This window comes from Salmo salar, chromosome ssa25 (assembly GCF_905237065.1).
Source record: "Salmo salar chromosome ssa25, Ssal_v3.1, whole genome shotgun sequence".
NCBI classification, from domain to species: Eukaryota; Metazoa; Chordata; class Actinopteri; order Salmoniformes; family Salmonidae; genus Salmo; species Salmo salar.
The window spans coordinates 13,318,381-13,336,983 of record NC_059466.1 but is presented as its reverse complement, the minus strand read 5'-3'; the positions used below and the strand labels follow the sequence as shown (position 1 = coordinate 13,336,983).

Here is an 18,603-nt window from a genome sequence, read left to right as displayed (position 1 = left end):
GACTGAATATTGACAACAAACCAAAATAAAAACCAGTGTAATAAACCAAAACCGTTCGATGTTAAATGTACCCCCATTGTCTTCGATCTATGCCACCAAGGTTTGTCTCCAATTTTTTACCTTAAAATATTTTTTTTATGTATGTTTTGGATGAAGTTGAAACAGGATCTTTAGTACAGTAGAGCTACAGGTGATTTGAGGGTAATTGTTGACCATTTATATTAGTTTATTTATTGACCAACTGCAACCAGGTGTAGGGAGCTATTTTGTCACAACCTGCAAGTGTTCATGGGTTCACATATTTGCCCTTTCAAAGCACAGTTTTTTGTCTAAGACAATAATGATCAGGGAGATTTGTAACCAAGCCAGCAGGCTCCCGCGCTGCGTTTAAGTTCTCCGCCATGCTTCAGTTGCTTATACCCTGCTGGCTGCACATGCTGCACAACACACTATACATAACATAGTATTGTTTTTTATTCCACTGTAGGTATTCCAGTAATATTTTTTGTAGACTTGAGACTATGCAATGTATTTTTATATGTATTATTATGTAGGAAATTGTAGTAGTATGCTCTGCAAAAAAAAAGGAATAATACACTGACCGTTGTTTCCTTTTAACTAAATTAGTAATTCATTTTTTATTAATATTACATGCATATTTTTGTACTTGTACTTAGTAACAAGCTTTTGCATCCCCTGAATAGTTTTATTGAGGAGGCTATTTTCTATTGGTAAAGGATCTGTAATGCTATTATAAGCCCTAGCTATGTGGAGCTAGATCAAACAGCTAAATGGGGCCAGGCAGGGATATGTACATGAGCACAGTGCTAGAAAGACATGCTGTACATGTGCAGTATGTTCCTCAGCCGAGAACTGCTACAGAAAGCATCAAAGAATGTCCAGACTTAAAGCTGCTCATTCAATGATTCAATTTGATCTGTTTCACATAATTGCAGCATCACCGCAGCTTCAACAATGACATTTCTACCCATTCAACAAACATACATTCCCACAGCCACATACCAAAGTCTCATCCACACATACAGTGGGGTCCATAATTATTGGCACCCTTGATAAAGATTAGGAAAGAATACTATACAATCCAAATCAAATACTGAGCTGTGTTGTATTCTAAAAATATATATATTGTTTAACAAGTACTGTAGGTATGAGGTACTTTTCTGCATATGCTTCTGTTTTTCAACACCAAACCCACCACTGGTGTGCTTGGCCAAAGAGCTCTATTTACATGTGATCTGACCATCGCACCAGGTTCCAATCAAAATGTCAATGCCGCTTATCAAACTCCAGGCATTGCTACTGTATGGTCAGATAACATGACAATACAGCTAGCTCTTTGGCCATGCACACCACTGGTGGGTTTGGTGTTGAAAACCAGAAGCATATGCAGAAAAGTACCTCATACCTATGGTAAAATATGATGGTAGATTTTTTATGTTATGAGGCTATTTTGCTTCCACTGGTCCTGGGGCTGTTGTTAAAGGAGAATTTAGCTTTTTTACAACCAAATCAACATTTTTGATATAAATGGCATATTATAGAAAGGTCCAGACACCTTTTTTTCTCAATTTCACTTGTGTCTGAGAAACTTACCCCAACAAGCATTTCACTTCTTCATCTTCGTTGTGCAGCATGTACTGTACGGGGGCTCTTCCATTTAAAAAAAATATTTTTGGCCTTCCTGTGACATCGGGTGCTGTAGGTGTCATGGAGGGCAGGTAGTTCGCACCCGGTGATGAGTTGTGCAGACCGCACCACCCTCTGGAGAGCCTTGTGGTTGAGGGCGGTGCAGTTGCCATACCAGGCTGTGATGCAGCCCGGCAGGACGCTCTTGATTGTGCATCTGTAAAAGTTTGTCAGGGTTTTGGGTGACAAGGCAAATTTCTTCAGCCTCCTGAGGTTGAAGAGGCGCTATGTATATTGCCTTGCTATTGTTATTTTATTGCTGCTCTTTAATTATTTGTTACTTTTACTTCTTATTCTTTTTTCTTTTTTTGCTTTGTTGGTTAAGGGCTTGTAGTAAGCATTTCACTGTAAAGTCTACACCTGCGAATGTGACAAATACAATTTGATTTGTTTTGATTTCAGTAATGTGATGCAGGTCTTTAGATGGTATACACATGAAATTGTGTCATTCCAAACTTTATCTGCAACGTTATATACCATTTTGTTGTGACTTGAGCGATACCTCTCTGTCCATTCTAGTTGCAGGCTACATAGAGAATGGAACAGCTGGGGTAAACAAGTGAAATCAAGTGAAATCTCAAAAAAAGTGTCTGGACCATTCTATAACATTCCATTTACATAAAACATTTAGATTTGGTTGTAAAAACACAAACTTATCCTTTAGGTCAGGACTGCCCAACCCCCTTCCTAGAGATCTACTGTCCTGTATGTTTTCAATCCAACTCTAATTTAGTGTATCTGACTCAGCTAGTTAAGGTCTTGTTGAGCAGCTAATTAGTAGAATCAGTTGTGTTACATTAGGGTTGGACTGAAAACCCACAGGATGGTAGATCTCCAGGAAAAGGGTTGGGCAGTCCTGCTTTAGGTCAACGGCATCATGAACTTTATCAAGTACAAGGACATTTTTGCCCAAAACTTCGTTGCCTCTGCCAGGAGGCTGACACTTGCCTGCAAGTGGATCTTCCAGCAGACAATAACCCCAAGCGCTAATCAAAATCCAAAAAGAAATTGTTAATTGACCACAAAGTCAACAATTTGAAATAGTTATCTCAGTCTCCGGACTTTAACACCATTGAAAACCTGTGGTTTGAATTGAAGGGTGTACTCCATGAGTGCAAACAAAGGACATCCAGGATCTGGAAAGATTATGTATGGAGGGAATAAAAAATAATAATTGAAGCATAAAATATCAACTCAGCAAAAAAAGAAACGTCCCTTTTTCAGGACCCTGTCTTTCGAAGATAATTTGTAAAAATCCAAATAACTTCATTCATAACTTCCAAATATCTTCATTGTTAAGGGTTTAAACACAGTTTCCATTTAATGAACATGCACCTGTGGAACGGTCGTTAAGACACAAACAGCTTACAGGTGGTAGGCAATTAAGGTCACAGTTATGAAAACTTAGGACACTAAGAGGCCTTTCTACTTACTCTGAAAAACACCAAAAGAAAGATGCCCAGGGTCCCTGCTCATCTGCATGAATGTGCCTTAGGAATGCTGCAAAGAGGCATGAGGACTGCAGATGTGGCCAGGGCAATAAATTGCAATGTCCGTACTGTGAGACGCCTAAGACAGCGCTACAGGGAGACAGGAAGGACAGCTGATCGTCTTCACAGTGGCAGACCACGTGTAACAACACCTGCACAGGATCGGTACATCCGAACATCACACCTGCGGGACAGGTACAGGATGGTACCAACAACTGCCGGAGTTACACCAGAAACACACAATCCCTCCATCACTGCTCAGACTGTCCGCAATAGGTTGCGAGAGGCTGGACTGAGGGCTTGTAGGCCTGTTGTAAGGCAGGTCCTCACCATACATCACCGGCAACAATGTCGCCAATGGGCTGGACCAGACAGGACTCGCAAAAAGTGCTCTTCGATGACGAGTCGCGGTTTTGTCTCACCAGGGGTGATGGTCGGATTCGCGTTTATCGTCGAAGGAATGAGCGTTACACCGAGGCCTGTACTCTGGAGCGGGATCGATTTGGAGGTGGAGGGGTCCGTCATGGTCTGGGGAGGTGTGTCACAGCATCATCGGACTGAGCTTGTTGTCATTTCAGGCAATCTCAACGCTGTGCATTACAGGGAAGACATCCTCCTCCCTCATGTGGTAGCCTTCCTGAAGGCTCATCTTGACTTGACCCTCCAGCATGACAATGCCACCAGCCATACTGCTCGTTCTGTGCGTGATTTCCTGCAAGACAGGAATGTCAGTGTTCTGCCATGGCTAGCAAAGAGCCCGGATCTCAATCCCATTGAGCACATCTGGGACCTGTTGGATCGGAGGGTGAGGGCTAGGGCCATTCCCTCCCAGAAATGTCCGGGAACTTACAGATATCTTGGTGGAAGAGTGGGGTAACATCTCACAGCAAGAACTGGCAAATCTGGTGCAGTCCATGAGGAGGAGATGCACTGCAGTACTTAATGCAGCTGGTGGCCACACCAGATACTGACTGTTACTTTTGATTTTGACCTCCCCCCCTTTGTTCAGGGACACATTATTCCATTTCTGTTAGTCACATGTCTGTGGAACTTGTTCAGTTTATGTCTCAGTTGTTGAATCTTGATGTGTTCATACAAATATTTACACATGTTAAGTTTGCTGAAAATAAACGCAGTTGACAGTAAGAGGACGTTTCTTTTTTTGCTGAGTTTAGCTCAGTATTTGTATTATTTATTTTGTACAGTCTTTTTTGCTAATCTTTATTAATGTGGAACTGACAGCATTTTAGCAACGTGACATCTTATTAAGATCTGTTCATAAACACCCTCAGGAAGAATATGGTCATTTTCACATTTTCATAAATTCTTAGAATGTTTGGGAATTACGTATACCAAAGCATTTGTGAATATTCTATAACAATATAGAGTGGGAATGAGGCCGTGCATTTGGACAATCAATAGACATTGCAGTAAAGAAAACGTAATAAAAACGTCTGTCTCGTCCAGGACTGGATTCTACACAGACCGGTGCGCCATAGTCAATCAGAGCTACAGTAGGCCTTAATGCAAACAAGCCATTTGCCACACTGGCCTGCCATCATATACTTTAAACTGGACTGTGTGTTTACAGGCAGTTGCAACAGCACGACTTTAGATCATTAGAACGCATTAGCCAAAAGCCACAAAATACACCTGAATGGATTTCTGAAAATATGTACAGTAAATACCGCGGGAGTCCTCTTACATCTGGGAACTTTACAGTCCTTTTTTATCAAACAACCATTAATATGTAGGCTGTATTAATGTATCTCTCTCTCAGTTATGCACATCAACAACTAATGCTAGCCAGAGCAAGATGAGCTACAATCTAACGAAGGAACATTAGATATAACCTTCACAAAAATGTTCAGCTAGTTGGCAGTCAAAATTGCATTGATACACAACGGGTAATGGTATCCTGCTTGTCCTTCTGCAGCTGTAGCCTACTCGTCCTTTTGCTTGTCCCAAGCAAGCACCCAAGCTAACTGGCTAAAGTTGGCTAGCTTGCTAGCTAGCTACTTACAGACACAAATGAGAGAACACCTCACTCTGACCATTTTACTCACCCTAGCAAAGGTGGTTAGGCTGTTTACATGTTATCTAGAGCGTTCATTACTAACAATTACATTTTTTTGCCTACGTTTACTTATACCAGTCATATTCAGCGGGTGTTGCTCATTTTTAAATTCATCAGTTATTCTGCACTCTGGCACACTCAGACAAGAGTACTCTGAAGTCGGAGTAGATAGCCAGTGAATTTGCGAACGCAAGAGATATGCTGACTGTATAACAGTCGTTCAAATTCTTTCTAGCTAACCAAATGACACCTGCAACTCTAGCTGTGTATAGCCACCAAAAAACAATATCAGGGGAAAACATCAATCACCTGCTCCTCCAATGACATGACATCCTCCTAGCAGATAGCTAGTTATCTACTGTAGCTAACGTTAGGCTCTGTGTCTTTAGCTTGCTACATAAATAGATACGCTAACCTATTAGCCACGTTATGACTGACTTGTGATCATTGCCCTTGTTAGTTTGATTGTATTGACATTCCCAGAGTTAGTTACATTTGTCCGTTTTTGTCCTAAATATTGAATCATGTAAACTGAAACGGTGCATCCCGAATGGATGCAGCAAACAATGTACCAGGCCAGCTGTGAAGGTTGCCACGGTTATTTCTCTGCTGACTAGGCGGGCATTGGAATGGGCTACAGCCATCTGGGTGAGAGGAGAGGAGGAGTTTGAGTCTTATGAGGGGTTCATGGCTCTGTTTAAATATATTTTCGATCATCCCTCGGAGGGCAGAGGGAGGTCAGCGTCTGCTTCAGCTCCAGCAGGGGAATCAGACGGCTGCTGAGTATGCGCTTACCTTCCGGACAGTAGCAGCTTCCAGTGAATGGAATGAGCCGGCGCTCAGCACATTATTTAGAAGAGGTCTGCGGGAGGAGGTCCAGATGAAACTGGCCTGCCGAGATGACAACCTCACCCTGGACGCACTCATTGCAATGGCCATCCATCTGGATAACCTACTCCGGGAGCGTCGGCATCTTCATCGCTTCTCTCCCTCCTTCAGCGAGTGTTCGGAATCAGAGCCTGAACCCATGGAGGTAGGGGTCACATGCCTTCCAGTGGCGGACGACTCAGACGGATACAGCTGGGGCTCTGTCTGTACTGTGGCCAGGGAGGGCCCAAGCGCCAGCGGTGGGAGGTATACTCCAAGACCTGCGCAACCTCTCTCCCTCCATATCGCCATTGATATGCCATTGACCTGTTTTCCGGTGCTACACCTCCGCGCAGACGCATCTACCCTCTGTCAGGGGCTGAGACCCATGCCATGGAGGAATACAATTAATCTCCCTGGGCACCTAGTCAACAGCCAGTGGAATCACGTGGCGCGAAATACAAATACCTCATAAATGCTATAACTTCAATTTCTCAAACATATGACTATTTTACACCATTTTAAAGACAAGACTCTCATTAATCTAACCACACTGTCCTATTTCAAAAAAGCTTTACAGCGAAAGCAAAACATTAGATTATGTCAGGAGAGTACCCTGCCAAAAATAATCACACAGCCATTTTCAAAGCAAGCATATATGTCACAAAAACCAAAACCACAGCTAAATGCAGCACTAACCTTTGATGATCTTCATCAGATGACACTCCTAGGACATTGTGTTATACAATACATGCATGTTTTATTCAATCAAGTTCATATTTATATCAAAAACCAGCTTTTTACATTTGCATGTGATGTTCAGAACTAGCATACACACCGCAAACTTCAGCAGAGATGCTGTATTTTTGATAGAGATGCCCTAGAAGGATAACAAATTGTCAGACAGGGCACTTCCTGTATGGAATCTTCTCAGGTTTTGGCCTGCCATATGAGTTCTGTTATACTCACAGACACCATTCAAACAGTTCTAGAAACTTTAGAGTGTTTTCTATCCAAATCTACTAATTATATGCATATTCTCGTTTCTGGGCAAGAGTAGTAACCAGTTTAAATCGGGTACGTTTTTTATCCGGCTGTGCAAATACTGCCCCCTAGCCCCAACAGGTTAAGAGGCGCTCCAACATGGTTTCATCCGCAGGTCCACATCCCCTGCGTCGGCTGGTTTCTTCTTCGTGGCCAAGAAGGTGAGAGGATTACTCCCTTGTATCGATTACCGTGGACTCAATCACATCACCATGAAGTATCGTACCCTCTCCCATTGGTGCCATCGAGCAGCTCCGCGGGGCCCGGTACTTCACCAAACTGGACCTTCGGAGTGCCTACAATCTCATTCGCATCCGGGAGGGGATGAGTGGAAGACGGCGTTCAGCACGATGTCTGGTCACTACAACTACTTGGTTATGCCCTTTAGCTTAGCCAATGCTCCGTCAGTGTTCCAGGCATTTGTCAATGAGGTGTTTAGGGACACGGGGGGACGTCAGGTGACTGTTTACATTGATGACATCCTGATCTTCTCGACCAACCTGGAAGATCACATCACTCACGTTCGAGCAGTCCTGGAATGCCTCTTGGCTAACCACCTGTTCGTCAAGGCAGAGAAGTGCCAATTCCACCAGAGGGCTGTCTCCTCCTTGGGCTACCAAATCAGCCCGCGGGGAGTGAGGATGTAGGACAAGAAGGTAGATGCGGTAAGGTCATGGCCAGTTCCAACCACCAGGGGGTTACAATGGTTTTTGGGGTTTGCCAACTTTTACCGCCGCATCATCAGGAACTTCAGCGCCGTCACCGCCCCTCTCACCTCCCTCCTCAAGGTTGGGTTGGCCTCCAGCAGCTGATGAGGCCTTTCGTCTCCTCAAGGGGCGTTTCACCTCCGCCCCCTTGCTGAAACACAGATCCCATGCTACCTTTTGTTTGAGGTAGACTCATCGGAGTTGGGTGTGGGAGCAGTTTTGTCACAAAGACAGGGGGACCCATTAAAATTGTTTCCTTGTGCTTTCTTCTCCAAGAATCTGTCCCCCACAGAGAAGAATTACGACGTTAGCCATCGGGAGCTCTTGGCGGTGAAGTTGGCACTAGAGGACTGGAGACACTGGCTGGAGGGCGCCAAGGAACCATTCGTCATCCTCACCGACCATCGGAACCTTGTGTACATACGGACAGCGAGGAGAATTGAATCCGCACCAAGCCAGGTGGGCCCTCTTCTTCACCAGGTTCGACTTCACGGTGACCTATTGCCCAGGCTCAAAGAACCTCATGGCCGATGCCCTGTCCCGTATCTACAATTCGGAGAGGGTTCTGTCCAGAAGGCACCCATAATCCCATCCTCCCAAATCGTGGGTCCAGTGGTTTGGGACGTAGATGTGGACATTCGCCAGGCTCTAGAGAGGGAGCACGGACCCAGAAATGTTCCTCCCATGCGCATCTACGTTTCCACAGGGATAAGGGATCAGCTGTTGACCTGGGCACACAGGTGTTGTCGCTGGATATCCAGGTATTTCTTGCACCATCCATTCCCTCACTGAGAAACACTGGTGGCCCACCTTGGTGCAGGATGTTACACGGTATGTCAACTCCTGTTCCGTGTGTGCTCAAACCAAGGCCCCCCGGAATGCTCCAGCAGGGAAGCTCCTGCCGCTTCCCGTGCCTCAGTGACCATGGATTCCTGTCCATTGCCAGAAGGAACAGGCAGACCGTCACCGCAGTGAGACCCCTGTGTTCCATCCTGGGGATCGCGTCTGGCTCTCTACCAGGAACCTCCCGCTCTGCCTGCCCTGCAAGATACTGAGCCCCCAGGTTGTGGGGCCGTTCAAGGTTCTCTGGAGGGTGACATACAGGATACAATTACCCAGTCACTACCGTATCTCATCCTCTTAACATGTCTCCCTTCTCAGGCCAGTGGTTCCTGGTCCCCTAGCTGATGCTGTCCCCCACACCTCCTGGACATCGAGGGGGGGCCGGCGTACGCTGTCAGATCCCTATTGGACTCCTGACGTTGTGGGGGTCGGCTCCAGTTTCTGGTGGACTGGGTGAGGTATGGCCCAGAGGAGCTGTGTTGGGTTCCGGTGGAGGACATTCTGGACCCCAACATCATACGTGATTTCCACCTTCGCCAACCGGACCAACCCGCTCCTCGTCCTCGGGGTCGTCCCCCTGGTCGGCGTCGTCCTACGGCTGGAGCCGCACGTCAGAGGGGAGGGGGTTACGTCACGTCTGCTCCTCCCCTCTGGCATACGATGTCGCCAGAGTACTAACCACCGGTCCAGGATTCATCATTACGCGCACCTGTTACTCATTATAATTCACACCTGATTCACATTACCTTCATCATTTCCTCCCCTTTATATGTCACTCTCCCATGTTCACTCACCAGTTGGTATTGTTCTTGTGTATCGGCGTTCTGCCTTATGTTAGTGTCGTGTTCTTGGTTTTGTTAAAACATTGCAGCTGCTTCTGACTCACCACCCCATCATTACAGTACGTCATGGAATGCTGAATCAAATGGAACCAATTTTTAAAACCTCTTATAAAGTCAGTTTTGTAGCAAAAACTGGGAATTTTATCTTTTTGACTGATATGTCTGTTAAATATCTGCAATGTAGTTAAAATGCTGTCATTTCCACTTTAAGGGTGCCAATAATTATGGACCCCACTGTACATTAGAACCACTGTCAGTGTTATCAATTACGGACCCTCTAAAAATAATGAATGGCAGCCAGGGTCATATTAATTGTCAAGTAAATAAATTCTCTCCCTAAAGAGGACGATTGTGTAAGTGTAGCCATTGCTGATGAGAGAGCAAGCAGCAACCTCCCTAGGTATCGTTCATTGTGTTACCTTCCTCCCACCCAGACTTCAATAAAGCAGGATTCATCTGCCGGCTGCTTGTATCACAGCTCCCTGTTAATTTGCCCTTGACCAGAGAGTCAAGTTACATTGAAAGTCGCCAAGATTAAGTCTTTGAATTATACTGTTGAGAGGAGTGCAGAGAAAGCTCATTACTGTTGAAATAGTGAATTTGACTATTTTTCCAGCCTTTTTTAAAGCAGAGGTGAAAGCTAACTTTGGTAAAACATCTGTCGGACTGAAGTATATTTTTATGCAGCTGTGTGATATTAATATACTGTAAGTTAGTGCACACTTTGCATATAATAAAATACAGTAAATACATTGAGTATACATTTACATTTTAGTCATTTAGCAGATGCTCTTATCCAGAGCGACTTACAGTAGTGAATGCATACATTTCATACATTCTTTTTTTTCTGTACTGGTCCCCCGTGGGAATCGAACCCACAACCCTGGCATTGCAAACACCATGCTCTACCAACTGAGCCACACTAGGAACACCTTTCTAATATTGAGTGGCACCCCACCTCTACAAGATGTCGAAAGCGTTCCACAGGGATGCTGGCCCATGTTGACTCCAATGCTTCCCACAGTTGTATAAAGTTGGTTGGGTGTCATTGGGTGGTGGACCATTCTTGATACACATGGGAAACGGTTGAGCATGAAAACCCAGCAGCATTGCAGTTCTTGACACAAACCGTTGCGCCTGGCACTTACTACCATACCCCGTTCAAAGGCACATATTTTGTCTTCCCCATCCATGTGTCAATTGTCTCAAGGCTTAAAATTCCTTCTTTAACCTGTCTCCTCCCCTTCATCTACACGGATTAAAGTGGATTTAATAAGTGACATCAATAAGGGACCATAGCTTTCACCTGGATTCACCTGGTCAGTCTATGTCATGGAAAGAGAAGGTGTTCTTAATGTTTTTTACACTCAGTATTTATTTGGTAAAAGGTGGAACATATTTCACAATGTCTGATCATGTCTCTTGAAGTGCTTGTTAAATATGCACCATATGTTTTGTCTCTTTAGACCACCACTCTGATTGGCCTGTTAAAGACAGCCCGACTGCTGCGATTGGTGCGTGTGGCCAGGAAACTGGATCGTTACTCTGAATATGGAGCTGCTGTGCTAATGCTACTCATGTGCATCTTTGCACTTATTGCTCACTGGCTAGCCTGCATATGGTACGCCATTGGCAATGTGGAGAAGCCGTACCTGGAGCACAAGATTGGTTGGCTCGACAATCTGGGGGTGTCCATTGGCAAGAGGTATAACTACAGTGACCCTAGTTCTGGGCCCTCCATCAAGGACAAATATGTCACAGCACTTTACTTCACGTTCAGCAGTCTAACCAGCGTGGGCTTTGGGAATGTCTCCCCAAATACCAACTCAGAAAAGATCTTCTCCATCTGTGTCATGCTGATAGGCTGTGAGTCTGAACTATTCATTGTGTATCTTTTGTCCTTAAATTGACAAGATTCATTGTACAAATCAATGCCTATTATGAAAACAGTAAATAATTGTGACTTACCCCTGCCTTTACATATGTCTGTGTTGTGCAGCCCTCATGTATGCCAGCATCTTCGGTAACGTCTCAGCCATCATCCAGCGGCTGTACTCTGGCACAGCAAGATACCACACCCAGATGCTCCGGGTTCGAGAGTTCATCCGCTTCCATCAGATCCCCAACCCGCTAAAGCAGAGACTGGAGGAGTACTTCCAACACTCCTGGACCTACACCAACGGCATCGACATGAACACGGTGAACAACAGAACCTCAAATCAGCATACCAACATAGTTAAATCCTCTTTCTTGCCAATGTGATCCTCATGCAAAATGCTTAAAAAAAAAACGTTTCTTTTTTTTTATTTCTGCTTGCCGATTGGAATAACATCTACGCTGGTAAGAGCAGGAGGTACATATTATGTGAAAGTATGAACTGTACCCATTTCCATCTTCGCATAATTGCTTGACATTTTTGTTTGGCTTTCAAAACATATTATAATATTTGGCTCTCAAAACATCTCATAATAGCCTATCATGTGTAGACAGACGACAAATCAACAACACCATAAAGCATAATCATCGTCATTGTCATCGTCACCACATTTCTTTTCAGTTTTTGAGTGATGTGTTTCAGTTTCCATACCATCTCCTGTGTTCTGTGTGCCAACACTGAGCTTCCACATGCATGCCGGATTCTAATTACAAGACTGCTTTGCGCTGAGGTAAAGGGCATATGTCACAGGTTGGCTTGCATGTGGCTGCATGAGCTTGCTAAAAGGATATAGTAGTGCTTTCTCCTTTTAAAAATCAAATAGAATTTTGTTTGTCACATGCTTCGTCAACAACAGACGAAGAGTGAAATGCTTACTTATGGCCCCTTCCCAACAAAGCAGAGTAAGAAAATAGAGAAATAATAGAAAAGTAAAACACATAATAATAAATACACAATGGGTAATGATAACTTGGCAATATACATGGGGTACCAGTACCGAGTCGATGTGCAGGGGTACGTGGTAATTGAGGTAGATATGTACATATACTGTAACTAGGAATAAAGTGACAGATAATTAACAGTAGCAGCAGCGTATGTGATGAATAAAAAAAAATTGTGCAAAAAGGCTCAATGCAGATAGTCCGGGTAAATATTTGGTTAACTATTTAACTAACTAACCAGAATATTTACACCCTAAAAACTGCTCATTCGGATTAGAAATGCAATATATGTTTACCAGTAGATTATATTTCTCTGTCATCTCTCTGTTGAAACCACTCGATCCGACTATGGGAAGTGGTTCGATGTAAGTCTCTGGTTGTCCACTAGAGGTCACAATGTCCTTCTTAGTTGTAGGCTTTTTCTGTCTTGGAGTGTTCGTTAGAATAGATACCTCAGGTGGTGAGAGGGATCTGTTCTTCCCTCTCATCTTTGGTCAAATGTCCTAGACTACTTTACGTACACAGGTGCAGACTGTGAATGTTTGGTCTAGTCTTTAACTTCTTCACTCGTTAAGAGTTTCAGAGGGTCTTACCATTTTCAGCCGTGTAGCCACCGCTCCACACTGTCTGGTCTTGTAGTTTTAACCATTTCAACGTGTGGGCCACGACCTCACGTTCTCTGGTCTAATATAAATTTCATTAGTGAGTCCTTTTAAGCACTCTGGTCTTGGAGGGTGTTCCGTCATGTTGACACGAACTCTGAGCTCACTTGTGCCCAGTCAGTAGCCATGCCCAAGTTTGCATGAAACACAATTCTCATTTAGAAGGCTAAAATCACATTGCTATCTTCACAACAGTATTCTCATATTTTTTTATCATATAATTTTTACAACATTTAGATGTAAACTTGATATATACAGTGTGAAAGCTCTTAAAGTTACAATGTTTCTGTTATAACGTCTTTCTAATCCTTTTTATGACATCACAAAATGGACATTCATTTTCCATATTCCATCTCTCATCATTCCCAACATTCAGATGTTGAAATGTATTGTCCCAGTGTCCATTGTTTTATGTTGTATTTTTGGGCGGCAAACTCTTCATAAGACACAAAGACATTCCAATCACCCAACCTAGAAACCAAAAGGAGTCAGTCTGCTGCATTACAATTTACGATTGACGTGAGGTGTCATAAAACCCCCACATCAATCCCTTCCCCCCCTCTCTGCGGGAGAGAGAGCTCTGTAGAGCTGATCCACTGTAACCGGATTGTCGGATCCTCACAGGAGAGTCATGACAAGAGATTGTGTCATCTGTGGATCTGTTGGGGCAGTATGAAAATTGGAGTGGGTCCAGGGTGTCTGGTATAATGGTGTTGATGTGAAACATGACCAGCCTTTCAAAGCATTTCATGGCTACAGATGTGAGTTCTACGGGGTGATAGTCATTTAGACATTACCTTGAGGTTCTTGGGCACAGGGACTATGGTTGTCTGCTTGAAACATGTAGGTATTACAGACTGGATCAGTGAGAGGTTGAAAATGTCTGTGAAGACACTTGGCAGCAGGTCAGCGCATGCTCCGAGTACATATCCTGGTAATCTGTTAAAAAGTTCTTACTTACATTGGCTATGGAGAGTGTGATCATCCAGAACAGCTGGTGCTCTCATATGCATGATTCAGTGTTGTTTGCCTCAAAGCGAGCATAGTAAGCATAGGCATTTAGCTCGTCTACTAGGCTTGCGTCACTGGGCAGCTCGCAGCTGGGTTTCCCTTTGTACTCTGTGATAGTTTGCAAGCCTTGCCACATCCAACGAGCGTCAGAGCCGGTGTAGTAGGATTCAATCTTAGTCCTGTATTGACGCGTTGCATGTCTGATGGTTTGTCAGAGGGCATAGCATGATTTCTTATAAGAGTCTGGATTAGTGTCCCGCTCCTTGAAAGCGGCAGCTCTAGCCTTTAGCTAAGTGCGGACGTTGCCTGTAATCCATGGCTTCTGGTTGGGATATGTATGTACAGTCACTGTGGGGACGACTTCGCCGATGCACTTATTAATTATGCCAGTGACTGATCTTGTATACTCCTCAATGCCATCGGATGAATCCTGGAACATATTCCAGTCTGTGCTAGTGAAACAGTGTGGTAGCTTAGCATTTGCTTCATCGGACCACTTCCGTATTGAGCGTGTCACTGGTACTTCCTGTATCTAAAAATGTACAGTATCTTTCATTGTGAAAAAAGGTCTGAACAGCCTGTGTGAGTGTATACAGTAGTTACATTTGCATCACTGAAACACTTAATTATCATAGTAATTTACATGTGGGCCAACAGAGGAATAGTTTAACCTAGGTTCATTCCCACGTATTGTAAAGGTAAGTATATCCTTTTATTGTTTTTGTCACTACAGGTAGCCTACTTTAAATTCCAGGAAATGAAAACACTTTTGAGATACCGTAACCATTTGAGAAGGGTGATCATAACGATGAAAACAATATAAAACCCAATTGGCTGACTCAAGAGGTGATCCACGTTGGCTGCACCCTATAATTGTTCAATTTCTCCACACATACTGTAGGTGTTAAAAGGATTCCCTGAGTGTCTTCAGGCAGATATCTGCCTCCACCTCAACCAGGATCTGCTGGAGAGCTGCAAGGCCTTCCATGGAGCTACCAAGGGCTGCCTGAGAGCCCTGGCCATGCGCTTCCAGACCACCCACGCCCCTCCAGGGGACACCCTGGTCCACTCTGGAGACATCCTCACCGCACTTTACTTCCTGTCTCGGGGCTCCATAGAGATCTTGAAGGATGACATTGTGGTGGCCATTCTGGGTAAATGCAGTTGAACTATAAATATAAATTGGTGTTTTTTCCTGGTCAGATCATATTTGTTTTATTTTTAAATTTAACTAGGCAAGTCAGTTAAGAAAAAAATCTTATTTAAAATGACAGCCTAAAAGGGAACAGTGGGTTAACTGCCTTGTTCAGGGGCAGAACAACATATTTTTACCTTGTCAGTTCAGGGATTCGATCCAGCAACCTTTCGGTTACTGACCCTATGCTCTAACCACTAGGCTACCTGCCGCCATATGGTCAGGAAAAACTCCTGGCACAAAATATATACTAGTTGTTAATGGAAAATTACACCCAAAAACAATCTTTTTGTATTTGTTTAATTAGTCCATTGTTGATATAGTGCCAAAACGTTTTGCATGTGAGCAATCAAGTTTTCAACTTTCAAAATACAGAAATACAGACGGTAAGATACATTTAGCATCACAGCGGGTATATTGCACTTAGCATCATATGACGCAAAACGCAGCGTCATATGATACAATAAGCATCATATTCATATTTCTGTATTTTGAACATTTTTTAAACATAATTGCTCACATGCAAAACATTTTGGGACTATATCAACAACGGACAATGAAAACAACACCAAAAGATAGTTTTTGGGTGGAGTTTTCCTTTAACGGCTAAGAGTTTTTCGTGACCTTGTGATCTGAGCAGGAAAAACTCCAGGCTCTATAAATGCTGATTGGAAAACATGCTAAAGCTTATTGGTAGCTTTTTGAGGCATGACAAGACACATTGCTACTTACTGTACTGTCAGGGCAGTATTGAAAGAACCCAACCAAGTGGAGAACTGTGGTTGGTGAGGAATTTTTTATAACAATGGTTTCAGGAGCATTTACTCTGGCATGAGCATTAATATTAAAATTCCTTTCATCTGTGTTTATACAATTAAAGCTGTCATTTTTTTGGCATGTTTGCTGGACGGGTTGATTTGAATTATTGATTCAAATGATTCCGTCCTAGACCATGTAGGGTTTTCGTGCTCGTATGATATTTGCAGATATGTTGCGCTAGATGTCAGCTCAGGCAGGGATACACAGTGCCACCTCCCAAAGGAAAGATGGGTGGTTTTTCAAACACTGATCCACTGCAGCAGACCTCTTGTTCAAATCCAACAACTGACTGGAACAATATGTTCTGTCTAGGCTACCCGGATTCTTAACATTCTCCTCATAAGCGTAAACACCTGAATGTATTTTATACCAGTTGTCTTACCTGGTTATGATTTTACTTCTCACATTTAGACAAGAACCGTGACTAGAGAAGTTAGATAGGCTTCCATTCCTAAGGTCCTGTCTGTTAAGGCATCAGACATGATGGAAGCTCTGACATTTCTATTAAGTGGCTCTGTGTGAGACTGTTTGGCAACTTCGAAGAGCACAGCGTAATGCTAGTTTAATAGCTACAAAAGTCAAGGAACACAGAACAGAGGCATATAGGTAGGCTTAAAGGGGTAGTACACCCAAATTACAAAATTACATAATGGTTTTCCGTAGTGGCCAGGAAAATCTTAACATGTTCTCAGCAGAGCATTTTAAGACTTGCAGCTATTAAAAGAGCAGCGACAGCCATTTCTCTGTGCTCTTTGAAGTTGCAAAACAGTCTCACACGGAACCACTTAATGGAAATGTCAGAGCCTCCATCCTGTCTGATGAACAGTCCTAATGCCTTAAATGACAGGACCTTAGGAATAGAAGCTTACTGTCATATGCGTCGTTGTATGTAGACCAAAACGCAGCGGGTATGTGAATGCTCATCTACCTTTTATTGAAGAAAAACCAAATAAAACACTTACACAAAATAAACGACGGAAACAGGCCTATAAGGTGCTCAGACTATACACGGAAACAACCACCCACAAACACAAGAGAAAATAAACCCACTTAAATATGGCCTCCAATTAGAAGCAACAACAACCAGCTGACTCTAATTGGAGGTCGTTCCCAAAACTAACATACAGTGGGGGGAAAAAGTATTTGATCCCCTGCTTATTTTGTACGTTTGCCCACTGACAAAGAAATGATCAGTCTATAATTTTAATGGTAGGTTTATTTGAACAGTGAGAGAATAACAACAACAAAAACATGACTTAGTACTTGGTGGCAAAACCCTTGTTGGCAATCACAGATGTCAGACGTTTCTTGTAGTTGGCCACCAGGTTTGCACACATCTCAGGAGGGATTTTGTCCCACTCCTCTTTGCAGATCTTCTCCAAGTCATTAAGGTTTCGAGGCTGACGTTTGGCAACTCGAACCTTCAGCTCCCTCCACAGATTTTCTATGGGATTAAGGTCTGGAGACTGGCTAGGCCACTCCAGGACCTTAATGTGCTTCTTTTTGAGCCACTCCTTTGTTGCCTTGGCCGTGTGTTTTGGGTCATTGTCATGCTGGAATACCCATCCATGACCCATTTTCAATGCCCTGGCTGAGGGAAGGAGGTTCTCACCCAAGATTTGACAGTACATGGCCCCGTCAAATGATGCGGAGAAGTTGTCCTGTCCCCTTAACAGAAAAACACCCCCAAAGCATAATGTTTCCACCTCCATGTTTGACGGTGGAGATGGTGTTCTTGGGGTAGCATTCCTCCTCCTCCAAACACGGCGAGTTGAGTTGATATCAAAGAGCTCCATTTTGGTCTCATCTGACCACAACACTTTCACCAGTTGTCCTCTGAGTCATTCAGATGTTCATTGGCAAACTTCAGACGGGCATGTATATGTATTCTTGAGCAGGGGGACCTTGCGGGCGCTGCAGGATTTCAGTTCTTCATGGCGTAGTGTGTTACCAATTGTTTTCTTGGTGACTATAGTCCCAGCTGCCTTGAGATCATTGACAAGATCCTCCCATGTAGTTCTGGGCTGATTCCTCACCGTTCTCATGATCATTGCAACTCCATGAGGTGAGATCTTGCATGGAGCCCCAGGCCGAGGAATTTTGACAGTTCTTTTGTGTTTCTTCCATTTGTGAATAATCACACCAAATGTTGTCACCTTCTCACCAAGCTGCTTGGCGATGGTCTTGTAGCCCATTCCAGCCTTGTGTAGGTCTACAATCTTGTCCCTGACATCCTTGGAGAGCTCTTTGGTCTTGGCCATGGTGGAGAGTTTGTAATCTGATTGATTGATTGCTTCTGTGGACATGTGTCTTTTTTTACAGGTAACAAACTGAGATTAGGAGCACTCCCTTTAAGAGTGTGCTCCTAATCTCAGCTCGTTACCTGTATAAAAGACACCTGGGAGCCAGACATTTTTCTGATTGAGAGGGGGTCAAATACTTATTTCCCACATTAAAATGCA

The 18,603-nt window shown here is 43.7% G+C and overlaps 1 protein-coding gene across 1 annotated transcript in view; it reads left to right on the top strand.

Annotated features, from left to right (window-relative positions):
- Positions 1–18,603, top strand: part of LOC106586190 (potassium voltage-gated channel subfamily H member 7) — a 110,663-nt gene that overhangs the window by 45,852 nt on the left and 46,208 nt on the right. Inside the window, exons 8-10 of the mRNA XM_014173162.2 lie at positions 11,044–11,443; positions 11,577–11,776; positions 15,029–15,281. Of these exons, the coding sequence (XP_014028637.1) occupies positions 11,044–11,443; positions 11,577–11,776; positions 15,029–15,281 (853 nt within the window). The remainder of the gene's footprint in view (positions 1–11,043; positions 11,444–11,576; positions 11,777–15,028; positions 15,282–18,603) is intronic.